At 46.0% G+C, this 23,773-nt stretch overlaps 2 protein-coding genes across 4 annotated transcripts in view; both read left to right on the top strand.

The window, feature by feature from the left end:
- The window catches only part of LOC119448658 (uncharacterized), an 89,978-nt gene that overhangs the window by 27,002 nt on the left and 39,203 nt on the right, over positions 1-23,773 (top strand). Inside the window, exons 2-5 of the mRNA XM_049666450.1 lie at positions 16,459-16,704; positions 17,721-17,914; positions 19,330-19,440; positions 20,659-21,043. Coding sequence (XP_049522407.1) covers positions 16,459-16,704; positions 17,721-17,914; positions 19,330-19,440; positions 20,659-21,043 — 936 coding nt within the window. The remainder of the gene's footprint in view (positions 1-16,458; positions 16,705-17,720; positions 17,915-19,329; positions 19,441-20,658; positions 21,044-23,773) is intronic.
- LOC119450164 (alpha-tocopherol transfer protein-like) overlaps positions 1-23,773 on the top strand; it is a 58,131-nt gene that overhangs the window by 10,162 nt on the left and 24,196 nt on the right. The gene's annotated exons all lie outside the window — the stretch shown is intronic.

Below are 23,773 nucleotides of genomic sequence, written 5' to 3'. Positions count from 1 at the left end.
GTCTGCTATATTGCAGAAGCGTAATTTACTGATCCACCTAAACCTAAAATTCTTTATTTAGCATTATTTTTATTGCTCCTTTTAACGACAGTGAGCAGGAATTCGGCGTCTGAGTGAGCACTGAAGGAAAGCAAGAAGTACTGTCATACATAATGCCCTAAATGTCCTTCCATATTCCTGAACCAGCTAAATTAACCTTTGAGATAGGAAACGAGAGATCGACTACCTCAAATTACTTTAACATATACTGCTTTAAATATGGCTGCGTTACATACCGAAGTACGATAAACTTATGTTTGGGAACCTTTGTAGACTTTGATTTATTTAATGACGCCATGCGTTACAGGGTTTTGGCGAGCGAAAGAAAGCGAGGAATTGAGTTCCGCCTTCAGTTCTGACTTTATATAACTTCATATATAACATTATGCTTTTGAAGAAAAAGCAACGTTTAGAGAGTGTTCAAATGTGGAGCGTGCCGATCTAGCAATACTACTCGGAGCGTGCACATCTAGCATTAGTTTAGTACTTCTCATTCAACACAAACTTTTGTCCTCATACCTTCATACGGTTTTGGTACCAGGTACTGCCTATATACGCATGCTCGGTGCAGTTGAACTACATAGTGCGCGCAAGCGGTAGCTGGAAAGAGTTGTAACGACGATAGGAAAGCGTCAGCGCGTTATTGTGCTAAAATGCACCGATGTCGTCCTTGTTGCCGTCACCATGCAATCTTTCATGTCTCAAGGCAAATGGTAGCCACATTGTGGCGATCCAGGCGCTGAATTCGACTGTTATGGACACGCAGCGAGACCACAAAAATAATCGTACTGTGCTTCAAATTTATTGAAAAGTGAAACCTGAGCCTACGAGGGAACGAAGACAAAATTAAACCCGTCACCTCGTTGATGAATTCGGAGCGTTTTCGCATTTACGGTGCCATGTTTCTGGATTGCTAAATTTTCGTGGAGCAATACGGCTGTTTTCTTTTGTTTTCGAAAAGCTAACAAAGGTGTACAAATTAAGAATAAGGAGAAGTAACTAGAAAAAAAGAAACATAGTCACGAAGAAAGGAATGTACAAAGAAACAAGCTATATAGACAAAGCGCGTGCGATTTTGACAGCAGGTGTTTGGTAAAGACAGGTTATCTATTGTTTAGCAGCCATCAGGTGCACATGCACAGTTACGAATTAAAGAAAAATTCAACGAATGAAGAAATATTCATCCGTTCCGCGTGGCCGATTAGTTGATTAAGCCGAAGACTATAGGCATACTCGGGAACAACCGTTTTAACAGCAGCAGACAATGTATGATAGAAACTGCTTGTTTGAGCAAACAAAGTAAGCACGTTGTTATAGTTAACATTCGTATCAATGCTGCAATTTAGGCCAGGCAAGTATGTGATCAAAAGTTGGAAGATGTAAAGCAGCTCACGAGAGAAAAGAAATTCGTCTCGCGTGTAAGCCTTATGAAACACCAACGTCTTTGGCCACCCGATTTACCATTCTAAAAGCAAACCACCCATCAACTACACTAAGCAGTCAAATAAGTCATTGGAGTTAGGGAATGAAGTTTCCTGAAGAAAACTGCGGCTGTCGTGAATATATCGCAATAGTGTTGTTGGCTGCCGGCATGCAAAGGGCCGTTATATCAAATTGATATTTCTTGTCAGGTCGAAATCGACAAATAGAATAGAATAATAACTATGAACAGTACTACAGTGCAAGTTATTAAACTTAGGCGTGTACAAACAGCAATTACGCCGTTATGAATGTCAATGCATACGCTCTGTCAACAACGGTAGTCCTACACAGGATCCGTGTGATGATTGGTTCTCTACCGCAGGATAGGGAGATCTCGTACACGACATTGTTGGCACACTTAACAGGACGTTTTTCATGGTTCTTTTTGCAGCCCACATTTTTGTCTGCACAAGTGGTGCGGCGGCTTAGCTGAGCAAGCTTCAAGCTGAGCAAGCTTCAAGCAAAAAGAACCATGAAAAACGTCCTGTTAAGTGTGCCAACAATGTCGTGTACGAGATCCCCCTATCCTGCGGTAAAGTATACGCATCAATTGGTTCTCGAGCGACATAGAGCGAGAATATACAAATACCTCTGCTGCACGAATGTTAAGGTTAAGAAAAGTAAACAAGTGCCAGGCGTTTCTCATCCAGGACAAGGACATAAAGCTCGCCAAGAGCAGTGCAGGGCAAACGAATTCGTAGGTAAATTTATATATAGTGATCTATAGCAGGAAATGACGCTGAATCCTGCAACACTTGAGGGAGCGCGCATGGCGCAGCGCCGAGAACTTGTAGGTGAGGGAAGGGACAAGTTTTGATCGGCTCAATGACTGTGAAGAGGCGTTGTCGCCTTGCCGAAGCGGCTAACACAGACACGCCAAGTTTACGCGGAATATGGTTAACTTATCGCTTCTTCATGGCTCTCGGCCAAGAGTTCTGCAGTTCCCTGCAAGCACAGTTCATTCAAATACGGCCTAGAGAAGGGTAGTAACACTTTCGCTTTCAGTGACCTCGTAGCCATGTGGATGAACTTTCTCGAGCTAAGTTTCAGCCCTACATTCAATGAAACATTTACTTTTAACTTCTGCACGAGCTGACAATCAGAAATGACCCACTACAATCCTCAACAAGACACGAGTTATCGCTGTCCCACGATCACGGCCCAGAGCCGACGGCACAACACGGACGAGTCGGTGAAAGTTGCGCAGGAACGCACGCGTCACGGGCGCTCGGCTCTCCGAAAAACGAGGAAAAAGAATTGTCTCGCAAAGGTCATCTCACCTGCGGCTTGAAAGAAAAAACCCCCGGGACCTCGAAGGAGCGGGAGCAAACACCGTGCGACTCCGGCCAACTATACGCGGGAGTCACACGGTGACCTTGGCCGTTGTCGGTTGGTCACACTCCCGAAATCGATGGTCGAAACCGTCCACCGCGATCCAGCGGCGGAGTTAGCAGCCGCACTACTAGCAGCAGGTGGCAGTGGGGGAGGGAAGGGTGGGTGGGAGAGGGGGCGAAGGGTGCCGATGCTAAATCCCGGCAACGGCGACGACCAAATCGGTGGGGCGTCGCAGAGTCTTCTTCGTCGCCCTCGTCGTCGTCGGCAGGCGAGGCGCGGGAGGCGATGCCGGGTGCATCCACGGGGAACGGCTGACCCACATCTCCTCCAGTGGCGTCGGCCGCCGCGGCCGCTGCTTCTTCTTCATGCACGCCACTCTACACGGTGCGGCAGCGACCCGCAGACTGGCTCCTCCAGAAATTCCAGCCTGTGGCGGCTCTTACCATTGACCCAGTTCTGAGGGGAGGGCGGGTGGCGACTACACACACAAAACACGCACCACGAAGCGTACGTCTTCTTTTCGTCGCTGCCTCACCGAAATAAGAAAAGAGAGAGATTAGAAATAAATAAAAGCGGACGTTCTCGTCCCTCTTACCAGCATACACACTAGATTACCTAAGCGGAAGCAGGCTGTCTTGCATTCAGGGGAAGTGAGGGCTATATACTGCTCGGAAAGAAGAGCACTTCGCCTCATCTAACATTCCCCTCCCCCTCCTATCTACGTACGCCTTACCGATTCCAGCGGGCGCTATTAAAATCCGGAATGCTCAGGCCATAACTCATCGGTGGCGCGAGAGAATAGGTAATGGCCCGGTCCCGTATAGCGGACGCCCGGTCGGCGGGAGTGCGCTGGTGTAATTTGGCGGTCAAGGTCGCATCCTTCCCGCGCCGCCACCGTCGTGCTCCGAGGCCGTCTCGGCTTAAGTGGCTTTGCAATGGACGCGAGTGGTCGGTATAGCGACCGGCCACGCTGGAGCTGTTGCACGCGTATACAGAGCTGATATCGCGAGTCGATGCAGTCGGCATCGATCGAAGACGTCGCGTGCGCTTCGGGCAGGAAGCGCACCGCGTGGATCCTGCTTGAAAATCATAACGCACAAAGCAAACCGCGTGTCTGTATAGCGTTGCGAGTTCCTGTCGTTTTCTCTAGGACAAACATCGAGTGCTATATATTTGCAGTGAAAGCACTCGCTTGAGGTCGACGTGCCCAAAAGCGCAGCGCGGTGCAAGCACTGTGGATGGCTTCTTCCGTTTACATCTTTCGTGTAAAAAAGAAAAAAAAAAAAGAAAAGGAAAGAAAAGGGAAACACGTTACCAGCTCTAGATGGGACGAACTTCTTGGCCAATTCCCTACTGTAACTACGGTCTATGGACCCAGTGGTCAACAACTCTATAAGAGGCTGCGCTCTACTGTTTATAAACTATTTCTAAAGTGGAGCCGTATCAATAGGCTCGAGTTCTGAGGCTGTATTCGTACGGCCATGAATCGTTTTACTGCAAACAAATGCTAATAGAGCTCTAATGAGTAACGCAGCAGTCTGTTCTGGCCTGGTGTTTCTATAAGTTCTTCAGTAAATGACTGAATAACCGATGTTCGATAGACCTATCAAGCGGGTTCATAGCTTCGTCTCGCTCGTTACCGGCAGCAATATGCGGCAGCAGCTGTGCAGTGACCATCGCTTGACCATTGCTTTCATAGAAGCCGTCGACCATCACATTGCTGGAGAGATTGCCAACTTGTAAGGTCAATGGTAACCTCAGAACATTTCATAGAGTTGATGGAAACCTCGTCGCAGAAGGGCTCTAACTCTTTGATAACGAATGGAGTTGATGGAAACCTCGTCGCAGAAGGGCTCTAACTCTTTGATAACGAGTGGAAGTACAGCCTTTTGCAAAAGTTCTCAGGCCAGGCCACATCGTTGTTGTGTCAGTTGACGACGACCACTACCTGTCCGTCGCTTTGCTTGAAGGAAGGAAAGAAAGAAGCTGAGTGCAATGCCATACGTGTAGTCTACTACTCATGAACACTTTCAAGTGGGAAACAGCTGGCACATTTGGAAGGGATCGTTCGTGTGAAGCACGGTAACTTGAGCACGTGCTACGCGCTCTCTGAAATTGTATAATAAAATATTGAAAAGCTGTGTATAGCTTTATAAGGTTTCCTTAATTTAGCTATTTACTCTGTTCTTGTGCGGTCAGAGCTCCACCTAAACAGCTGTGAAAACACACACACACACACACACACACACACACACACACACACACACACACACACACACACACACACACACACACACACACACACACACACACACACACACACACACACACACACACACACACACACACACACACACACACACACACACACACACACACACACACACACACACACACACACACACACACACACACACACGCTCACGCACACGCACACACGCACACACACAAATCACAAATTTAAGTGGAGGTTATGGCCGGCTCGCACGCAATAAAGCAAAAATAAAAAGCGCAATTCAATAGCAAGAATCTGCATTGTGGTTAGACAAAGACACGCAAGCAGGCGCTCACCACGTCTCCTTGCATCTTTTCTCACGCAAAGAATGCATTGAGTCCACAGCACATCACTGCCGATCTTCTGCGCAGGCTTGGGCTGAGGTGGCGTTTACACGTCACGACGTGCACTTCGTGTGACGCAATGACTGTCTAGATAGTCAGGCTATGCATGTGCCCGGATCTGCAGACCATGTACTATATGCTTGCCCTCTTTATATGCAAGATCGACAGTGGATCGATAGAAGTAGGCTGCTGCCACTTGTCTGTCTCAACAGCCAAGTCTTGACAGAGAATGTTATACTGGACCTTTAGCGGCACCGTAAACGTATAACACTCAAGTCACTCAGGCCTTATTTCACCTCCTAAACAGTACGGGTTGGGTCTCTAGCACTGAGTATAGCCCCTTCCCGTTATAAGTGCCTCTCCTCAATCCCTCTGTCCTCATCGTCAATCATCTTGTTCCCCTTTCTTTCCCTGTTCCCTTTCACATGGCGCAGAATAGCTGGCTTCAGAGATGTGACTCAGGCTGACCTCTACGCCCTCGTTATTAGTAAACTTTTTCTTTCTCTCTTATCACAAATCGATCTTGACCATATTGAAGTTGCTGTATAAGCTAGCTGTACTGGTTTCAGGGATAGCCCTTAAGAGCACTTTGCGCAGATTTCGTGGCGACTTTCGCTGGTATTATATCAATGGTTTTTCTACCTATAAGAATCCGCCCGAAAAGAAGCATCTATTTGTCTCCACCCAACATTCGGGTTCACTTCTGTGAAGTGTTATCTATGGCTGACGACAACATGCGGAACGGCGCGACGGCATGTGCGCGTGATCTTTCTCCACGGTTTGGGTAATATACGGCAAGAAACTTTCTTTTAACCAGGACGAAATCTTCTCGCCTATCTGAGAAAGTGTACGCAGTTAATTTTTTCCTTCACACCAATTTGTGCTTTGGGTGCCACGAATAACCAGAGAAACATCTATGATATGCACCATTAAAATTTACGAGAAACATGTAGTTTGTTAAGTCATGTCAGAATTGGAAAACCTGAATAGTGAGTCGGTTCCGTAAGTCGGTTCATTGCGCGTAAATTTGCGTTCTAAAATTTCATTCGCTACTAAAATTCTGGCAACACGCAGGTATCAACATTGTTTACCAGTCTAAAGAGAGCCATATATATATATATATATATATATATATATATATTACAAGAATCATACCACTTAAGCAGAAAAATTGTCTCAGATCACCAATGCATTGATTCTCACCAAGAGCGTCGGCACTCTATGTTCCCGCTGACGGACTATACTCAGGGACGTGCGATCGAAATGTTCCCCCAGAAAAGTGCTTTGAACAAACACGGAGCCCTTTGTAGGCTCTCCATCAACATTGGGAGATGGCCAAATTGCCTATATCCACTTTTTCCGACGAACGGTGTCATTCGGAAACCTGATATAACAGAGAATCACGCGTATGTATTAGACAATAAGGTATACTGTGGGACTAGAATATTTTACTGCTATGCTATAAGTATAGAATAGTTGTCACTGTGCGAATTCGCTAGTCCGTCGCTATTTCGATTACACCCTTCGGTTTAGGATCTCTGTGGAGCACGTGCGTCCGAGCAGCCCGGTAGCGCGCAGCGCGGCGTGGTTTCGCGAGAAATGTAAACAAGAGAGAAGAATCTGCCACGACAAGATGGCGGAGTAACGCCAACTTCTGGCGTCAGAAGCATAGCTTCACAAAGAGTGACGTCAGAGCCCCTCCTCAGTTTTTTTCCTTCCTCCATGGAGTCTCTGCTGCGCTCAGACTACAGAAGCGCTCTCTGTGTGTCATGATGCAGTACGCCATGATGTCATGATGTGTCATGATGATTAGTGTCATGATGCAGTACTTGGCTTCACCGCTAAAAATGGCGGCGCCATCCCTGTCAAGACAGAGTATTTTTTACGCGTCACATCCGTTAGAGGAAGTTGATCGTGGACCCCGGCATAAAACACTTTCGTGTTAAAAATTGGTCCTAGAACAAAGTCTGCGCATCATGAGACATGTGGGTATATTTAATATACACGCATGTTTCACGATGCGCGCCTGGCAAAATTAGTTCCCATAAAAAAGCACCGAAAAGGAAGGTTTTGAAGAAAACATCCAATTGGCATCTCCACAATATAAGATCGAAAAAAAAATTAATGGAACAATGCCACCACATGCACGCAACAATATCACGTTCAACGCATTCGAAGTGCTTCGAACAGTCAAAATAAACACACCTTTTTTGTTTTTTGGGTCAGCGCATTTCACAACATTCACTGTTTTTCTTGATTCACCATATATCGGCTGCTCTGATCAGTGCGGAGTGTCATGTAGAAACATATGAGCGTCTTTCTTGAAGAAAAACGTTAGTTGTGGCGTAAACACTGCGTTCAAGCATGTACTCGTGGCTTTGTGTTTGTAACCTTTCGTGCTGTAGTTTTAAAACGAGCTGAAGCAAGGTTTTTCTTTGCAAGAGAATGTTTTGACGCGTGGCAAAATGTGCAAGAGCGGTTCAACCAATTCTCAGAGGTACGAATGATGGTAATCCTGGCGTATATAGGGAATTAGAAACGATTACTTTAGAAACGATTACATTAAGAAACGATTAGAAACGATTACGATTAAGCAAGTCGTCGCTTCGCATTTTAATCAGTGATGGAGTGCACAGCGTCGCCTTGACGTTTTTTTGTTCTTCCCATCTTCTCATTTATCTCCATGCAGGCCGAGCACATCAAGAAAATAGCTCCCGCAAGAGCTCGCTTTAGCGATGTTTGTATTCAGAAAACGCTGGAGGAAAAATATTACGCAAGAATGAATTATTTATAAAATGACTTTAGACATACCGCAAACCCGTCACTTCTCAACAGAAGTGGTTATTTGTGACGTTATTAAAGTCTCCAACTAAAAGGTGGTATATATTGAATCCAACGTTTCGGGGCCAGCTTGACTCCTTCCTCATAGGTTTAAGGGACACTAAACCGAAAAAAAAAGATAGATTAAGCTGTATTAGTTGATTGCCCTTTTAGAATACCCAAAAAAATAAGAAGAAAAATAGAAAAGAAACCACGCGGTGAGCCACTCGTAGACACTCTCATACCATGCAAAAGTCACTCTTACCGTGAGAAGAGACTTTAGCTAAGTCAGAAAAGACGCGATAGACGGATGTCGACGTTGTCTCGAAGTTCCTGCACGAGCATGCCGTGACTTCATGGTCTGTGGCGGCGTCTGCTCGAGTATGGTTCAATATTTATCGGTAAAGATGGACACCAAGATAATTTCCAACAGAAGCAGGGCAACACTTGACTTCAATCAACCAAGAGAACAGGCTAGCTTCAGGACGGGATATTCTACAATTGATTACATCCATGTCATCAATCAGGCAGTTAAGAAATCTGCAGAATACAGTCAACCTCTCTATATGGCTTTCATCGATAACGAAAATGCACGTGATTCAGTAGAGATACAGCAGTCATAGAGGCATTGCGTAATCAAGGAGTACAGGAGCCATACGTGAATATCTTAGCAAATATCTACTAGGATTCCACAGCTACCTTGGTTCTCCACAAGAAAAGTAGAAAATTACCTATCAAGAAAGGGGTCAGGCAAGGAGACACAATCTCTTCAATGCTATTCACTGCATGTTTAGAATAAGTATTCAAGCTCTTAGAGTGGGAAGGCTTAGGAGTGAGAATTAACGGCGAATATCTCAGCAACCTTCGGTTTGCAGATGACATAGCCCTATTTACCAACAATAGAGAAAAATTACAACAAATGATTGAGGACCTTAATCGAGAAAGTGTAAGAATTGGGTTGAAGATGAATATGCAGAAGACAAAGATAACGTTCAATAACCTGGCAATGGAACAAGAATTCAGGATTGCCAGTCAGCCTCTAGAGTCTGTAAAGGCGTACTTTTATCTAGGTCAATTACTCACAGGGGACCCTGATCACGAGAAAGAAATCTACAGAAGAATAAAATTAGGTTGGAGTGCATACGGCATGGCATTGCCAAATCCTCGCTGGGAGCTTACCACTGTCGTTTAAAAGAAAGGTGTACAATCATTGCATTCTACCGGTGATAACATATGGGGCAGAAACTTAGAAGTTAAAAAAGAAGCTGGAGAACAAGTTAAGGACCACACGAAGAGCGATGGAACGAAAAATCTTAGGACTAACGTTAAGAGACAGGAGGAGAGCGGTGTGGATCAGAGAACAAACGGGGATAGCGGATATTCTAGTTGACATTAAGCGGAAGAAATGGAGCTGGACAGGTCATGTAATGCGTAGGATGGATAACCGGTGGACCATTAAGGTTACAGAATTGATACCAAGAGAAGGGAAGTGCAGTCCAGGACGGCAGAAAACCAGGTGGGGTGATGAAGTTAGGAAATTTGCAGGCGCAAGTTAGAATACGCTAGCGCAAGACAGGGGTAATTGGAGATCGCAGGAAGAGGCCTTCGTCCTGCAGTGGACATAAATATAGGCTGATGATAATGATGGAGAAGACAAAGGTAATATTCGATAGCTTGTAAAGCGAACAATAATTCATGATCGCCAGTCAGCCTCTAGAGTCTGTGCAGCAGTGCCGTTTATCTAGATCAAATACTCACAGGGAACCCTGATAATGAGAAGCAAGTTTACAGAAGAATAAATGTGGGTTGGAGTGCATACGGCAGGCATTGCCAAATCCTGATTGGAAGCTTACCACTGTCGTTGAAAAGAAAAGTGTACAATGATCACATTCTACAGGTGCTAAAATAGGGGCAGAAACTTGAGGGTCACCAAAGAAGCTCGAGAACAAGTTAATGACCGCGCGAAGAGCGAGGTAACGAAAAATGTTACACATAACGTTAAAAGGCCGGAAGAGAGTGGTGTGGACCAGACAGCAAACGTAAACAGCCGATATTCTAGTTGACATCAAGAGAAAAAAAATGGAGCTGGACAGGCCATGTAATGCGAAGGGTCGATAACCGGTAGACTATTAGAGTTACAGAATGGGTGCCACGGCAGGGAATCGCAGTCGAGGATGGCATAAAACTAGGTGCGGTGATGAAATTAGCGAATTAGTAGGTGCAAGTTGGAATCAGCTAGCGCAAGACAGCGGTAATTGGAGATCGCATGGAGAGGCCTTCGTCCTGCAGTGGACATAAAGATAGGCTGTTGATGAATGAGTGATGATGAAATATAGACTACATTGTATACGACGGCCCACAAGCAAGCTACGACGGCCCAGAAGCGATATGCGAAAAAAGAAATATGTGTTGAAATCTGTGAGGTGGCATTGACGTATACTGACTGTGGTGTTCCGGTGAAAAAAAAAAAAAAAAAAACAAAAAAACCTGACGTTGATCTCAAGTTTCTCTTATAATATCCAACATATCGCCTCGAAATTACCGAAGACATGGTTTAGAAATGACACTTTAAATAATTTAGTGTTCGTTCTTATTCTACCTTTGGGCAATGGATGACGGCGTTGTGCAGCTTTATAGAATATATTGATAATCGGGGGTTTAAATAGCGCTGGTAAGCTTGTTTTCCAGGAGACCAAGTTTATCAGTTCAAGCGAAACCTTCCTCCCTGCATTTAATAACGATGACGTAATAATTCCCTTAAAATCCCGCATTGCGTCGTAAACTACTACTATCGCATCTCGAACGATTTCTTCCCGTTTGCTCTGCAGTCGTCGACAAGAAGATACAGTTACCGCTATACTTAACGCAAACATGCTTTATGGAGTGCTTTTTGTTTCTACTTCGGCGAATGTTGGAGATTTCTGGTTTGGTGGCCTTGAATGGGGAGGGGGGGGGCGAAGGGGGGGGGGGGTACTAGCTTAATGTGCCTTCCTTAAATAGCATTGTATGTTTGCTCTATGCAATCCCCGTTTGTCAAAATTAAGAGAGAGAGAGAGAGAGAGAGAGAGAGACTGAAGAAAGGGGAAAGGCGGGGAGGTTGACCAGAGGGGAAGATCCGGTTTGCAGTGGACATAAAGATAGGCTGTTGATGAATGAGTGATGATGAAATATAGACTGCATTGTATACGACAGCCCACAAGCAAGCTACGACGGCCCAGAAGCGATATGCGAAAAAAGAAAGATGCGTTGAAATATGTGAGGTGGCATTGACGTAAACTGGCTGTGGTGTTCCGGTGCGAAAAAAAAAAAAAAAAAAACCCTAACGTTGATCTCAAGTTTCTCTTATAGTATCCAACATATCGCCTCGGCTATGCTGGGGGAGAGAGGGGATGAGGAGGTTAAGTGACAGAAAAGTAGAGAGACAGGAAGAAAGGGAGCACAGACACGCAATCAAAATCGGTCACTGTTACCGCATGCTATCACCGCTCAGCACAGTAGCACTTGTAGCACTAAAAACATCAATTCAGGCTACAGCCGCTCGTCCAAGCCTGTTGTCCTTAAAAAGTGTGGCAGTGCCCTACTCGCCCTCCGCTGCGATGGCTTGTGATGCCGGCATTCTAATAATAAAAGTTAACATTAAAGTCTGAGGTTTTACACGCAAAAACCACGATATGATAATGAGGCACGCCGTAGCGGGGAGCTCCGGATTAATTTTCACCGCGTGGTACACCCAGTGCACGGTACACGGCCGTTTTTGCATTTCGCCCCATCCGAATGCCACCGCCGCGCCTGGTATTAAACGCGTCACCTCGAGCTTAGCAACGAAATGCTAGCAACGCCCTAGCCACTGGGCTACGGCAAATATAAGCCGCCATATGTGTGTTTTAATCGTATGACGGCGGCTGATACCATGTCGACATTACCGTTCAAGTAACACGAACTTACCATTCGCACCTATTTATATTCACGTACAGAGTTATGTAAAGCAATGGTGGTGTCTGCCTTACAAACCACTAACAAACCATGCAAGAAGGGACGTCAAGACTGCGGAGAGTGTGAGAAAAAAAAAAAAAACTGATGTGCGTTTGCAGAACAAACAGCCACTTCGTGTGTACTGCATACACCAAGACGAGGAAAGTGAAAAGGTCGCGGCTGAGAGCGGGAACAAGGCCGGCTGCGATTGAACCAACAGCAAACCGGTCTCCTTACAGCGCGGTACTTTCGCTGCCGCGACTATCTTCTAGATTGCCGATTGAAAGGCTGACACGGCAACCGAACGACACGGTGAGTGGCCGGCTGCTCGAAGGAGTTTCCCGAGTGTGTCTAACACATAGATGTGCATGTCTCAGCGCCGAAGTCTTTTGGTATATCACGTCGCCCCTATGCGTATAGTTAGAGAAACCAGCGCTGGATTGGAGGCGCTACAACTATTTGAATGTGCAGCTAAAATATGCTGACGCCGTCCGGTAGGGAGGCCACGAAAATGGCACGGCATTTTTGAGCGATAACAGAAGCGCGCCGCGATCAACGTGTGGCTTTAGCCTCGATGGGTACAGCCCTGCTCTGTCCCTGGTTATTCACTTCGAGAGGAGCGCATACGATCCTATACCTTCTGGTAGAGCGCTAGTGCCCACTCGGGTCAGAAGATGGAAACATCTGCTTCAAGATGAGCGGTCAGTTTGTACACATTCGTAATCGCAGTATGTGCTGCTAAAAACTGTTTCCTCCACCAGCAAGGCTGTGTGTTAAGGCACTGCTGTTGGGCGTGCGAAGTCTCGGCGCTGGTTGCCCATACGGAGTGCGGTTTTGTTAATTAGTTATGTGGGATTTTATGGCGCAAAAGCAACTGAGACCATGACGCGCCAGCGACATGGCTTTGTTAAGGGCACACGAACTTATTCCGAGACAAGTTATTTGTCTCTGCCGAACATCTAGTTATATTAGTCTTTATTGCATCTTTTACCTTATTAAACGAAGCAGCAGTGAGAGAGACTGATAATTTGGAACATATTGATGAGTTTCTATCGTCTCCACATATGTAAATTCCACGCCTGATCTCCGAGCATCGTTCAGTAAGAAGGAGCGAGATCACGTGCAGTGTGTTCGGACACCCATCCAGTTTCAAAGTTCACCGGACATAAAGAATTACTGTTAAAAGTGAACAGAAAAGTAGGAAATCCGCTACATATAGTTGCTGTCGCTGCCGGAAGCAATCGAACACCTATCTTCCAGCACATTTTTTTTTCGAACACAACTAAACCTTAATTTTAGAACAGGCCAAACTAATAATGTACTAAGATTTGTGCAACACGTTTTAAACATCCTGATTTTGTCTAATTCTTGTGATTGTCTGGTGTTATGCTGATTGTTTGGACTCTTCACAAAGTCTCGCAAAAGGGCTGAAGAGACAGATGAAATCGGTTCACAGTGGTACAGATCACTATTCCAAATATCTCTGCGCATTTTGTCGAAGGAATTAAGAAAGCTGTTCTTAGCGCAGAAAATGAAAGACGAAGATTCCTATTTAAATGGCACGCTCAAAACGAGGCATTGACTACGCCATTGAGATGTGAATAACGTCTTTATATTCTGGCGTATTTCGAAGTCGTAATGGTTCAGAAGAACTTTCAGTGGTCGTTATTATTGATGACTATCTGGGTTGCGGATTCGCGTATTTCTACCCAATACACTGCGATTCGTTTCTATTAATGATCTTTTAAGTAACATCTCTCAGAAGTCATCAATATCCATGACGTCATTGTGCGGATATCACCTATGGCAGCACCGCTACACCATTATGAAGTTGTGGCTCGCAAGGGCATATAAAATATAGACACACCAGTTCGATTTCGTGGAACTTAGTGACACTAGTACCGAGCTAGTTGGGAAGTTGACAAAACGGAAGGAGCTGAAACCCACAGCGCAAGAGTCAGCTCATAGTAAAACGCACAAATCGACAAAGGTGAACCCGCGTTCGTCGTCATTTTCATGTTGATTGAACAAGTTGCACAATCGCAGCGTCACATTCATTTTATTTCGCTGTAGCATGTCTGAATCAAAACTTATGATGCGGTAAATCTGTGTTATTGTACATTCAAGTAAACCGACGAAATTCTGATTGAAATATACGCGTATTAGCCGGCTTCAATTGAAGTAGCATGCTTTCATTAATCATCAAAAATAGTTTACGACTGTTTGGAGTGGCGTGTTAAGGTGACACCGGGTAAGGATGAAAAGTCTTAACGGGTGTAGACGTTTTAAGGAGTGTATTATTGCACCTTTTAACACAGTACACGAAAAAAAAAAAAAAAAAAAAACTTGCACAATGAGTACAGAAAGGGTTAACGCACTTAATGTCAACTGCAAGGAAATTTGGTTGGCGTAACAAGCCTAGCTTCAGATAGTCTAAATATAAAGCAGCGATGGTTCCGAATACGAATCGATGTTTCACGAAGAGTTCGCAAAAATAAACAGTTCTGACACCAAAACTACAAAAAAGAAAGAAAAAAAAAGAAGAAAGAGAAAGCGCCGTCATTACCACTCACCGAAAATGAGAAGCAGTGCTGTTATAGTGCCTAGGCACTATAGTGCTGTGCATGGGCATTACCTCCGAGATCGGCGTGCTGAGAATCTCTAACGACGTGGTCTGGGAGTTGTGTCACATTCGCTAATAAACGCTATCTCTCCCTCTCTCTCGTTAGCTAATAGGTACCCGCGTCATCTGCTTAGATACTATTTAAAGGCGGTTAAAAAGAAAACTACACAATTGCCAGCCCTACACAATTGCCAAGTGCTGCTTAAATAGCACATACTACTAAATGATTACAAATTTATCCAAAGTGATATCTCGCTGCACTTGATCTTTAAATGCGCGCGTGACGATGCCCGCAGTTCCCGCTGCGTTTCAACGTATACCCGCTGCGATGCCCATTGTAACCATGACGCAATGTGGCAATGTGGCAGGAGAAGCACCTGCAGGTACAGAATGCTGGCGGGCACTGGGGAGCTACTGCCAGCTCACCTGGAGGAAAGAGCGCGAACGGAATTGAACGAGACGTCCCAGCGGCGAGCTGAAGCCCTCGAGGAACTGCGTGCGTTGGTCGACGGTGAGTGTCATTTACGGAGCGATTGTTCCAGATCATTGCACGACCTGTATTCTACGCGATGACCTTGCACACCACTGTTACGCCCCTGCTCTGTCCTAATTCGCTTCACCGACGGCGTCTCTGCCGCAGTGAACAGAGAAGCGCTACTGTTACGCGCGGCCCGCGGGGTTGCGTGAGCTGTGAACAAACGTCGAACGTGTGGCGTGGGGGTTCGGTTAGCTATAACTTCTTTTATTTGCCGGTGATACGATGATAATTATAGGGCTTCTGCGAAAAGCGGTTGTTGCTTGAAACGTTTCCTTTTAGAGTAATCCTGTAAGGTTTGCATTAAATTTTTATGTCATCAGAAAGACGTGGTGTGCGTCTAAGGTTGCGTTGTCACGTAGTTAAGTGCTGGGTTATGTATGTGTACTTACGTTTTGTGCACTCGTATGCTGAACTGTGCATTTCTATGGGTTCTCGGACAACTTGTATTTCGTTGTGCAACCGGTGTGCATGCTTATTTCGTCACATTTTACGGCTTCATGTTGTTTGCCAAGCGACGAGTAGCCCGTGCCACCTAAAGGCGCCAACCTCTCCTATTGCATCATGGAAACAATTAAAAAAAAAAGAAAAACGTTTGAATTGTGAGGCCATGTATCCAGGAAATTCTTTGTTTCTTTTATGAGCAACACCTGTGTTCAGTGTGAACGACTAGTGCAAGGCTATGGAGTGGCTCACAAATTTGTTTGAAGCGTTGTCGAAGTAAAAATTAAAAAAAAAGACATATCCGTCATTAGCACCACCTTCAATGATCTGACATTTTCGTATACGAAGTTTTATAGAAAGGAGGCCATACGGGATGTATGACTGCCTTTCATTCTTAAATACGGCGGTTACAGGACAGAGAATTTTCATTAAAGTTACCGCCTTGTATTAGGACAAGCTACATGTCAGCCCGTATCGTAATTGGGATGCGGTTAAAAAAAATTACTTCCGCTTCCTTGTCTTCATTTTTTACCGTCCTATCTTCTCGCGTTTAATTCTGCGTCTCAGATTTCTTCGTGTCCTACTGCAGGCGAAGCGACGGTACTGAAGTCGAGAACAGATCCACTGTTCCTACTCCGCTTTCTGAGGGCCCGGAAATTCAACACACCCGCTGCGTTTCAGTTGCTTTGCAACTACTACAGAATGCGCTTCGAGAATCCTGACCTGTACCAGAATCTGTACCCTTCAAGCGCCAAGGAAGTGCTCGACCTACAGTGCCTCGGTTTTCTCGAGGACACCGACCCAGAGGGACGCAAAGTGTTCTTCCTGCGAATGGGTAAGGTAGGCCGGAGGAGACTTCTTGAAAACACTGCTGCTTGGCAAATTAGAACACAGCCGAAAAGAACATAGTATGATAAACTCGAAAAATTTTGATATGCAATTAATGTTGTCTTCAATGCAACCATGGCTTCGACTTTCTCATTTAAATATCCTCGCTCGTCAGTCTCAGCATTATTATATATATATATATATATATATATATATATATATATATATATATATATATATATTCGCCGTGCCGTGCGCTCACTCCCCGTGAAAGTGCGCGAGGGACGCGCCCTTTCACGGGGAGCGAACGCACTACGGAGAGCAAACGCGACTTCCTCCGTCGCGCGAAAGGCCGTGGCGGGACGGGAGGGAGGGAGGGAGGGGAGGCGACGTTTAACTGCGGCACCAAATGCGTATCTTGCAACCGGTCGTTTTGTTTTGCACTTTTAATGTTTCAGTCAGAGAAGATTTAACATAAAAGGCATGCGCTGCCGGGGTTTTGTTTCATGACATTTGTTTATGGGCTGTCATTCTCAAAATTCTGAGGAGCTGTGTAAATTTGGACATGTAGCAGCACTAGGAACGCGCAGAACTGTTGTTAACGCCGGCGGCGTCTTGCCCGCGTTCGCACCGAACGCGCGCGGCTTTTGTGACGTGTTTATGAAGAATGTGCCAACCTTTGCCGTACACCTTTTGGCCGTGTACCGTAGCGACCATAAGGTCATGGTCCCTGTGGTCACTAAATAAATGAAAACCACCGGATCATATATATTTCTCATTATTTAATAGTTCAAATAACCAATTACACCATCACACCTTAATAGTCATAATTGGAAATACATAATTCCCACCCTAGTACAGCTTCGCTGGTCTTCCATCTCCACCCCAGTGGAAGGGCTGACAGTTCTTTTTTCCCAAGGAATAATATGTGTGCTTATACATGCGAGCCTTGCTAGATGCGGAGGCGAGAAGAACAGACACGCAGGAAAGAAAAAAAAAAAGAGGATGCTGTCACTCTTGCAGGGAAGTGGAGCCCCGACGCCTGTTCCCTGGAAGCCATGTACAAGCCGTGCACGCTCGCCTGGGAGCACGCGCTCGAGGAGCCGGCGACGCAGGTGAACGGCATCGTGGCGCTGGTCGACCTCGAAGGCGGCTCGCTCAGACACGTCGGCTCCATGTCGCCCGAGCACGCCTTCAAGATTGTCTACTGCGTCCAGGTATACGTGTCGCCAACAAAGGAACTCACAAAAACACGTTACGGACTGTAGGACACAAGCGAAGGGACAAGTACACCAAACACGGCACTTGTGCCTTTGCTTGTGTCCTGTGCTAGGAACAAAAATAGCGCGAGAAACGGGACAGGAAAGATTGAAAAAATAAAAATAAACGAAAAAAAAATTCCCGAAAGGACTGCGCCAGAAACACAGCGTTTCTGGCGCTGCTTTTGTTCCTAGAATCACGTACCAACTAGCCCAACAACAAGTTCCCCTTGTGTCCTGTCCATAGCCCTCTTTTGCAAGTTTGATATGAATCACTGACTCACCCAAGTTCAAACTCAACAAAAGAGTTCCATATGAGAAGCAGACACGACGGGTAAACAGCAGGCATCGTACTCTGTGCCATAGGGCTATTTTGGACATTGTCTAATTTTGCCTTATTGTTGAATTCGCCATCTCGTCAGGTCTAATTTGCTCGTGAGGCTGCTACGGCCTTTCCGACTGGCTCAAAACGCCAGCATTGTGGAATTTGATAGTGTCCAGATTCCAGAGTGGCAACTCCGGTTTCACTGTGGTCCAATATACAAGCGCTCAACATGTCAAACAGGATACGTGGCGCTCTGTGTTGGAATGAAGCTGCAACAGCAACCAGTAAGCTTATCGCAGTACTAAATACCACTCCTAAGGCTGTGAAAATAAACGAGGAAACGACCCACTGAAAAAAAAAATTGCAGTGTCATTACTGCCAGTTTCCCGAAACGATAACTTTACGAATAGCACCTATATGCCCTTAATACTGTGGGCGCACCTGTGCCAAGCAAGAAGTTCCTCTAGTATCCCGATACGATCTACGCCGTCCTACGCAGCCACTCTTTACGCTTAGTTAGAAAAAGGTGAATTAGTTCGTGCTGCTTTATTATCTTGAAAGGAGTGATGCAAGGTCGACGCGTCGAACACAATTTCTTTTTTTGCTTCTTAGTTAAGCATTATGCGAAGTGGGAGGTGATATGCGCTCAACAATTCTGCACACGTGTTACAACTTCTGCTCTCCATGATTCTTTTATACTACGTCTCAATTAGGCACAGCGGCGTTGCGTACTTCTTTTTCTTTCTGTTTCAGGGTGTCCCGTGATGTAGCTCTCAAAATTTGCGTGAGTAAGTACGACAAGCGCAAAATATGCTGCAGCGTTACAGACACTGATAACGCTGATAGTGGCGCGGGCAATTCCCAACATTTGCGCATACTTATCAAGGTAGCAACGAATTTGTTATATGGGTGTATTGCACAACATTTCTAACCGGTTCACCATGAATGCCAGTCGGAGGTCGACAACAACATGACAACAACATTAGAGTGTGTTTATGTGGAATGATGATACTCAAAGCGTTTGCTTTTTTTGCTTTTTGTACTGCAGGAATGTTACCCCATACGTCTTAAAGCGATCCACATCGTCAACCAGCCTTTGTTCTTCACAATTCTGCTGAGATTCCTGAAGCCATTTGTGAAGAATAAGTTCTTCCAGCGAGTAAGTAAGAATCACTGTGCAGCCGTTGTTAGGATACATGTGGAAGTCTGTCATCTCGCGCCAGACTTCTGGGTGCTAAGGTACTTTTTAATTTTTTTTAGTCTCTTTGACCATCGTCGTCGGCTCGCAAATCGCCGCGTCGCTGTTGTCACTGGGATCAGCCGGGGAAGGCGACGAATGATGTGGAATGAATATAATCATAAGATGGGAATCCTTACAGAGTAAAGCCCCTGCTTTGACAAATCATTCGCTCTGATATCGCAGTGAATTGTTGCCTACATTCTTCTGCTTCGGAAAGGGACGCTGCCAGATCGCAGCTGGGAACGAGCTGAGGCAAGCGGCTTTAACTAATCTGAACAATTACACTGTCTCGGAACTGATCAAACCCTGCTGATAGCCCTCTTCTTTTTTTTTCGCTTTTAAATGGCACCGGTTTCTGCACCGGTTCCTGCACCGCTACCCATTTAGGAATCGCTGCTGCTTCTTTATCTTGTTTCATTGTATCGATGCACCTCGTACAAAAAGAACAATGAGCATCGATATGCTCTTTTTTTTTCAGTCAATCAGTCGAGGCTGCGTGCATGGACGACATCCGCACGTTGAGAAATCAACGCATACAGTTCTACCTTTGTGGACTCACTCATTCGATCGATCAATTCACACGCTGTTGAGGAAGTAGGTTATAACATAAGCCATGATAGAGCTATTTGGCATTCAATCAATCAATCAATCAATCAATCAATCAATCAATCAATCAATCAAACAATCAATCAATCAATCGCTATTGTGGAGAAAGATCACAACAGAAATCATGATAACAGTGTTGCCATGCCCCGTACAAATCATCAAGTGCACAGGGGCCACTGTCCGAGCTCCGCAAGACAAAAATCTAGCAGCGAACCTGCGTTGCTATCTTCAAACACGCGTGGCAACAGAGGCAAGTCCATTTTATCGAAGTTTGAAATCGCCCCTGCTTCCCATGCAGAGGTATGTTAGAATGTCACTGGACGAGCGTATGGCAGTCTGACAGCAATCAATCGGCATAGGAGCTTCGAGAGCGATCGAGGCCCAAGCAGGCGCCGCTAGAAGATGTTGATTTATGCACAGCTGCTTCCGCGCGCTTCCGCATATCAGAACGCCAACTGCTTTCCTTTTCCCTAAATAATGTATTTTTTTCTTGAACTTTTTTTTTTCGTGATCTCTTCCGTGCATCGCCAGCTTCACCTGCACGGAAGGAACTACGCCAGCTTGCACGAGTACCTGCCCCGCGAAATGCTGCCACGTGAGTACGGTGGACTTCGGAAGCCCCTCGACAACTCGGAGTTCGTCGACGCCCTGCTGCGGAACGAGGAAGCCTTCAAGTTACACGAGACGTTCGGGTACCGGCATCGACCACAGCAACTTTCTCCAGTCATGTCCGACCGCGCGTCCACGGTGGGCAGCGGCGGATGCTTTCCCCCGCGCAACTCCCGCGTCGAGCTGGCGCAGAAGCTGTGGCGCCGCTTCGCCCATTCGCCCTTGCTTCCGGACGACGTATCCGAAGGATCGGTGCACGCCAAGACGCTGCACAAGTACCTGAAAAAGATGGAAGAGTCCAGTGGCTGAGATGCACGTTCACGATCGAGTCAAAACACCGAGTAAGGAGAAAAAAAAAGCGCTGAGGTCGTCTGGCAACAAGGCGTTCAGGGTGCACTATATTGCAGTCAAACCAATTTAGGTTCGGTTCATAAGCATTTTTATCTTCATCAGCCTGCTTCAAGCCCGTTGCAGGATGTCTAGCACTTTCTAGCTTCATTGACACGAAGGCAACAGTAGCGTATCGCATTGCTCAGCGCGTCAGAATAATACAACGCGACACCATTTACGTGTGGCACGTCATACCCCGCGCGACGGCACCCGGAATCTGCTTCCGGCGATTGCGGCTTCGCCGGTGCGTGGAAAAAACACACGCGTGAGGACATCTCGTTCTCGCTCTCCCTCTGATAATGCGACTAGCCTGCATTTACATGCACTGTGGGGATCGATCTACCCTTCTCGATCTACCATCTTCTGGCGCATGAACCTGCTTCACCTTCCTATAGCTCTTTACCTCTATAGGTTCACATTGATGCGACGTCATAGAAATGCGATATGACGTACGACGCGTCACCGTCGTGTTCACGCAAACGTTGACTTCTGACGCTTTCAATTGCCCCTCAGAGTCCTGCGCCAATCGAACCTATCCTATACGCCTGCTTTGTGCCTCCCAATCTCCTTACGCCTCCTCAACCTATGCCGCCCTGGCTAACAGTGCACACTTCAAACACTGGGACAACTGCTCTGCGAATGCCCAGCTTCCTCTTCCATCAAGAGCGGCGCTCGCGAAGGTCTATCGCAAAACCTCCCTTGCTCGGTGGTGGAACAATAGCCTGCAGCCCTCGGGCTGCATGCAAGTCGAATCACAGGGTGCTTCTCCGTGCTCTGCTGACCTATGCTGACGACGCCAGCCTCACCAATGGCCTCTAACCCCATCTGCTTTCTGCGTCCACGATGCTATACCGCTGCTGCTGCTGCCTCAGCTCGCTCCCACATTTCTGTCCCCACTCCCCAGTGCAGCGCGATTGAGGTGTCCTCTTCTGAGAGACAGTTACTGCGCTGCACCTCGCCCAACCTTCCCCTCCGCAAACCAAGGATCTGTCTGTCTGAGGTGACGCCGAGTAGATATGAAGAGTGAAGCGCGCTTGTGTGGCCAGAAAAACACAACTGATCGCAGCGCCACACGAGCAAAAGGAGAGGCATTAACATCTCGATAAGGTGGGAGAACGGTAGTTTTACAGCGAAGCTGTTTGCCTCGCGGTGGTGGCCATTTTTTTGTGTCCTGTCCGTGAGCAAAAATTATCATCAGCAGCAATAGGCCATACCCCTTGAAGCAAGCAAAAATGTAATGGCTCATCCCCCTCGTAATGCAGAGGCTACAAGCACTCAGCAAAGCGAAGCGAACCATGCATACATTCATTGGAATCGCGCATACAACGTACAGAACAGCGTACGTTTCAATAAAGAAAAAGCTGAAAACAAGCATCTGTCATCATCAGCAATGGCTCATACCCCCGTAAGCAATGGCTCATACCCCCGTAAGGCAAAGGCTACATAGCACTCAGCAACGTGAAGCGAACAGTGCATACATTCATTGAAATCACCCATACAACACACAGACCAGCATACGTTTCAATAAAGCACAAGCTCAAAACGAGAATGCGAACCATCAATAAAGCATTGCATACCCCCTTCAGCAGTTGTAATGGTGATTTGACAACAGCTTCGCCAGACATCCACTCTCGCAGGGCCGGAATGGTGAATCATTATTTTTTTTAAGAGCCGCTATGGAAAAATTAGCTCAAACCAACTCGTCCTGTGCATTTGGCGAAGGGTTATTGTGGACCAAACATTCATCTCAGCGACCAAGAATTGAAGGAACGGTACGGGTTGACGACAAGTAAGGCGAAAGTGCGTTTAGGCACGCATGTTAGCTTTACTATAATTGGGGCTGTATTCACTAGCAGAGCGCTTATGCGACGTAGTAGATGGGTATTATTCCGTAGCTGGTAAGACGTGGGCAAACACTGCGCACTGACATTATGTTCGCACAACTTCAGTGAAAACCGTCGATCATGGCAGCGTCGTAATGATCTGCTGTTCGGGCTTGAAGCAAAAACAAGCGTGGCGGTGCCAGGTATTAAATTACGCCTCCACAAACAAAACCTCCACAAACTAAGATGACCCGGACTAGAATTGTGTTTAAATAGAGTTGTCTTATTTTCCCGTATATATTCATATAATCAATATCTTCACACACCCGACAATATGTAGAAAGGGAGACGGAAGAAAGGGGAAGAACAGGGAGGTTAACCAGAGGGGAAGATCCGGTTTGCTACCTTACGCTGGGGAGAGACTGCCGAGCATGAATTCTGGTTCGCTTGACAGGCTATTCTACATTACCTTTGTCTTCTGCATATTAATCTTCAACCATACTCTTACACTTTCTCTGTTAAGGTTCTCAATTATTTGTTGCAATTCATCCCCAGTGTTGCTGAAGAGGAAAATGTCATCTGCAAATCGAAGGTTGTTGAAATATTCGACATTGATTCTCACTCCTAAGACTTCCCAGTCGAAAAGCTTGAAAACTTCTCAGCATGCAGTTAATAGCATTGTAGATATTGTCTCTCTATTCCTGACCCCTTTCTTGATAAGTATTTTTCCACTTTTCTTCTGGAGAATCAAAATTCGACAGAGACACTTAAGACTGCTTACGGGTGGGAATGCGAAATCATTATAGTCGCTTTGGTGGAACATT

This window comes from Dermacentor silvarum, chromosome 4 (assembly GCF_013339745.2).
Source record: "Dermacentor silvarum isolate Dsil-2018 chromosome 4, BIME_Dsil_1.4, whole genome shotgun sequence".
Classification (NCBI taxonomy): domain Eukaryota; kingdom Metazoa; phylum Arthropoda; class Arachnida; order Ixodida; family Ixodidae; genus Dermacentor; species Dermacentor silvarum.
This window is presented reverse-complemented; position numbering and strand designations above follow the sequence as displayed.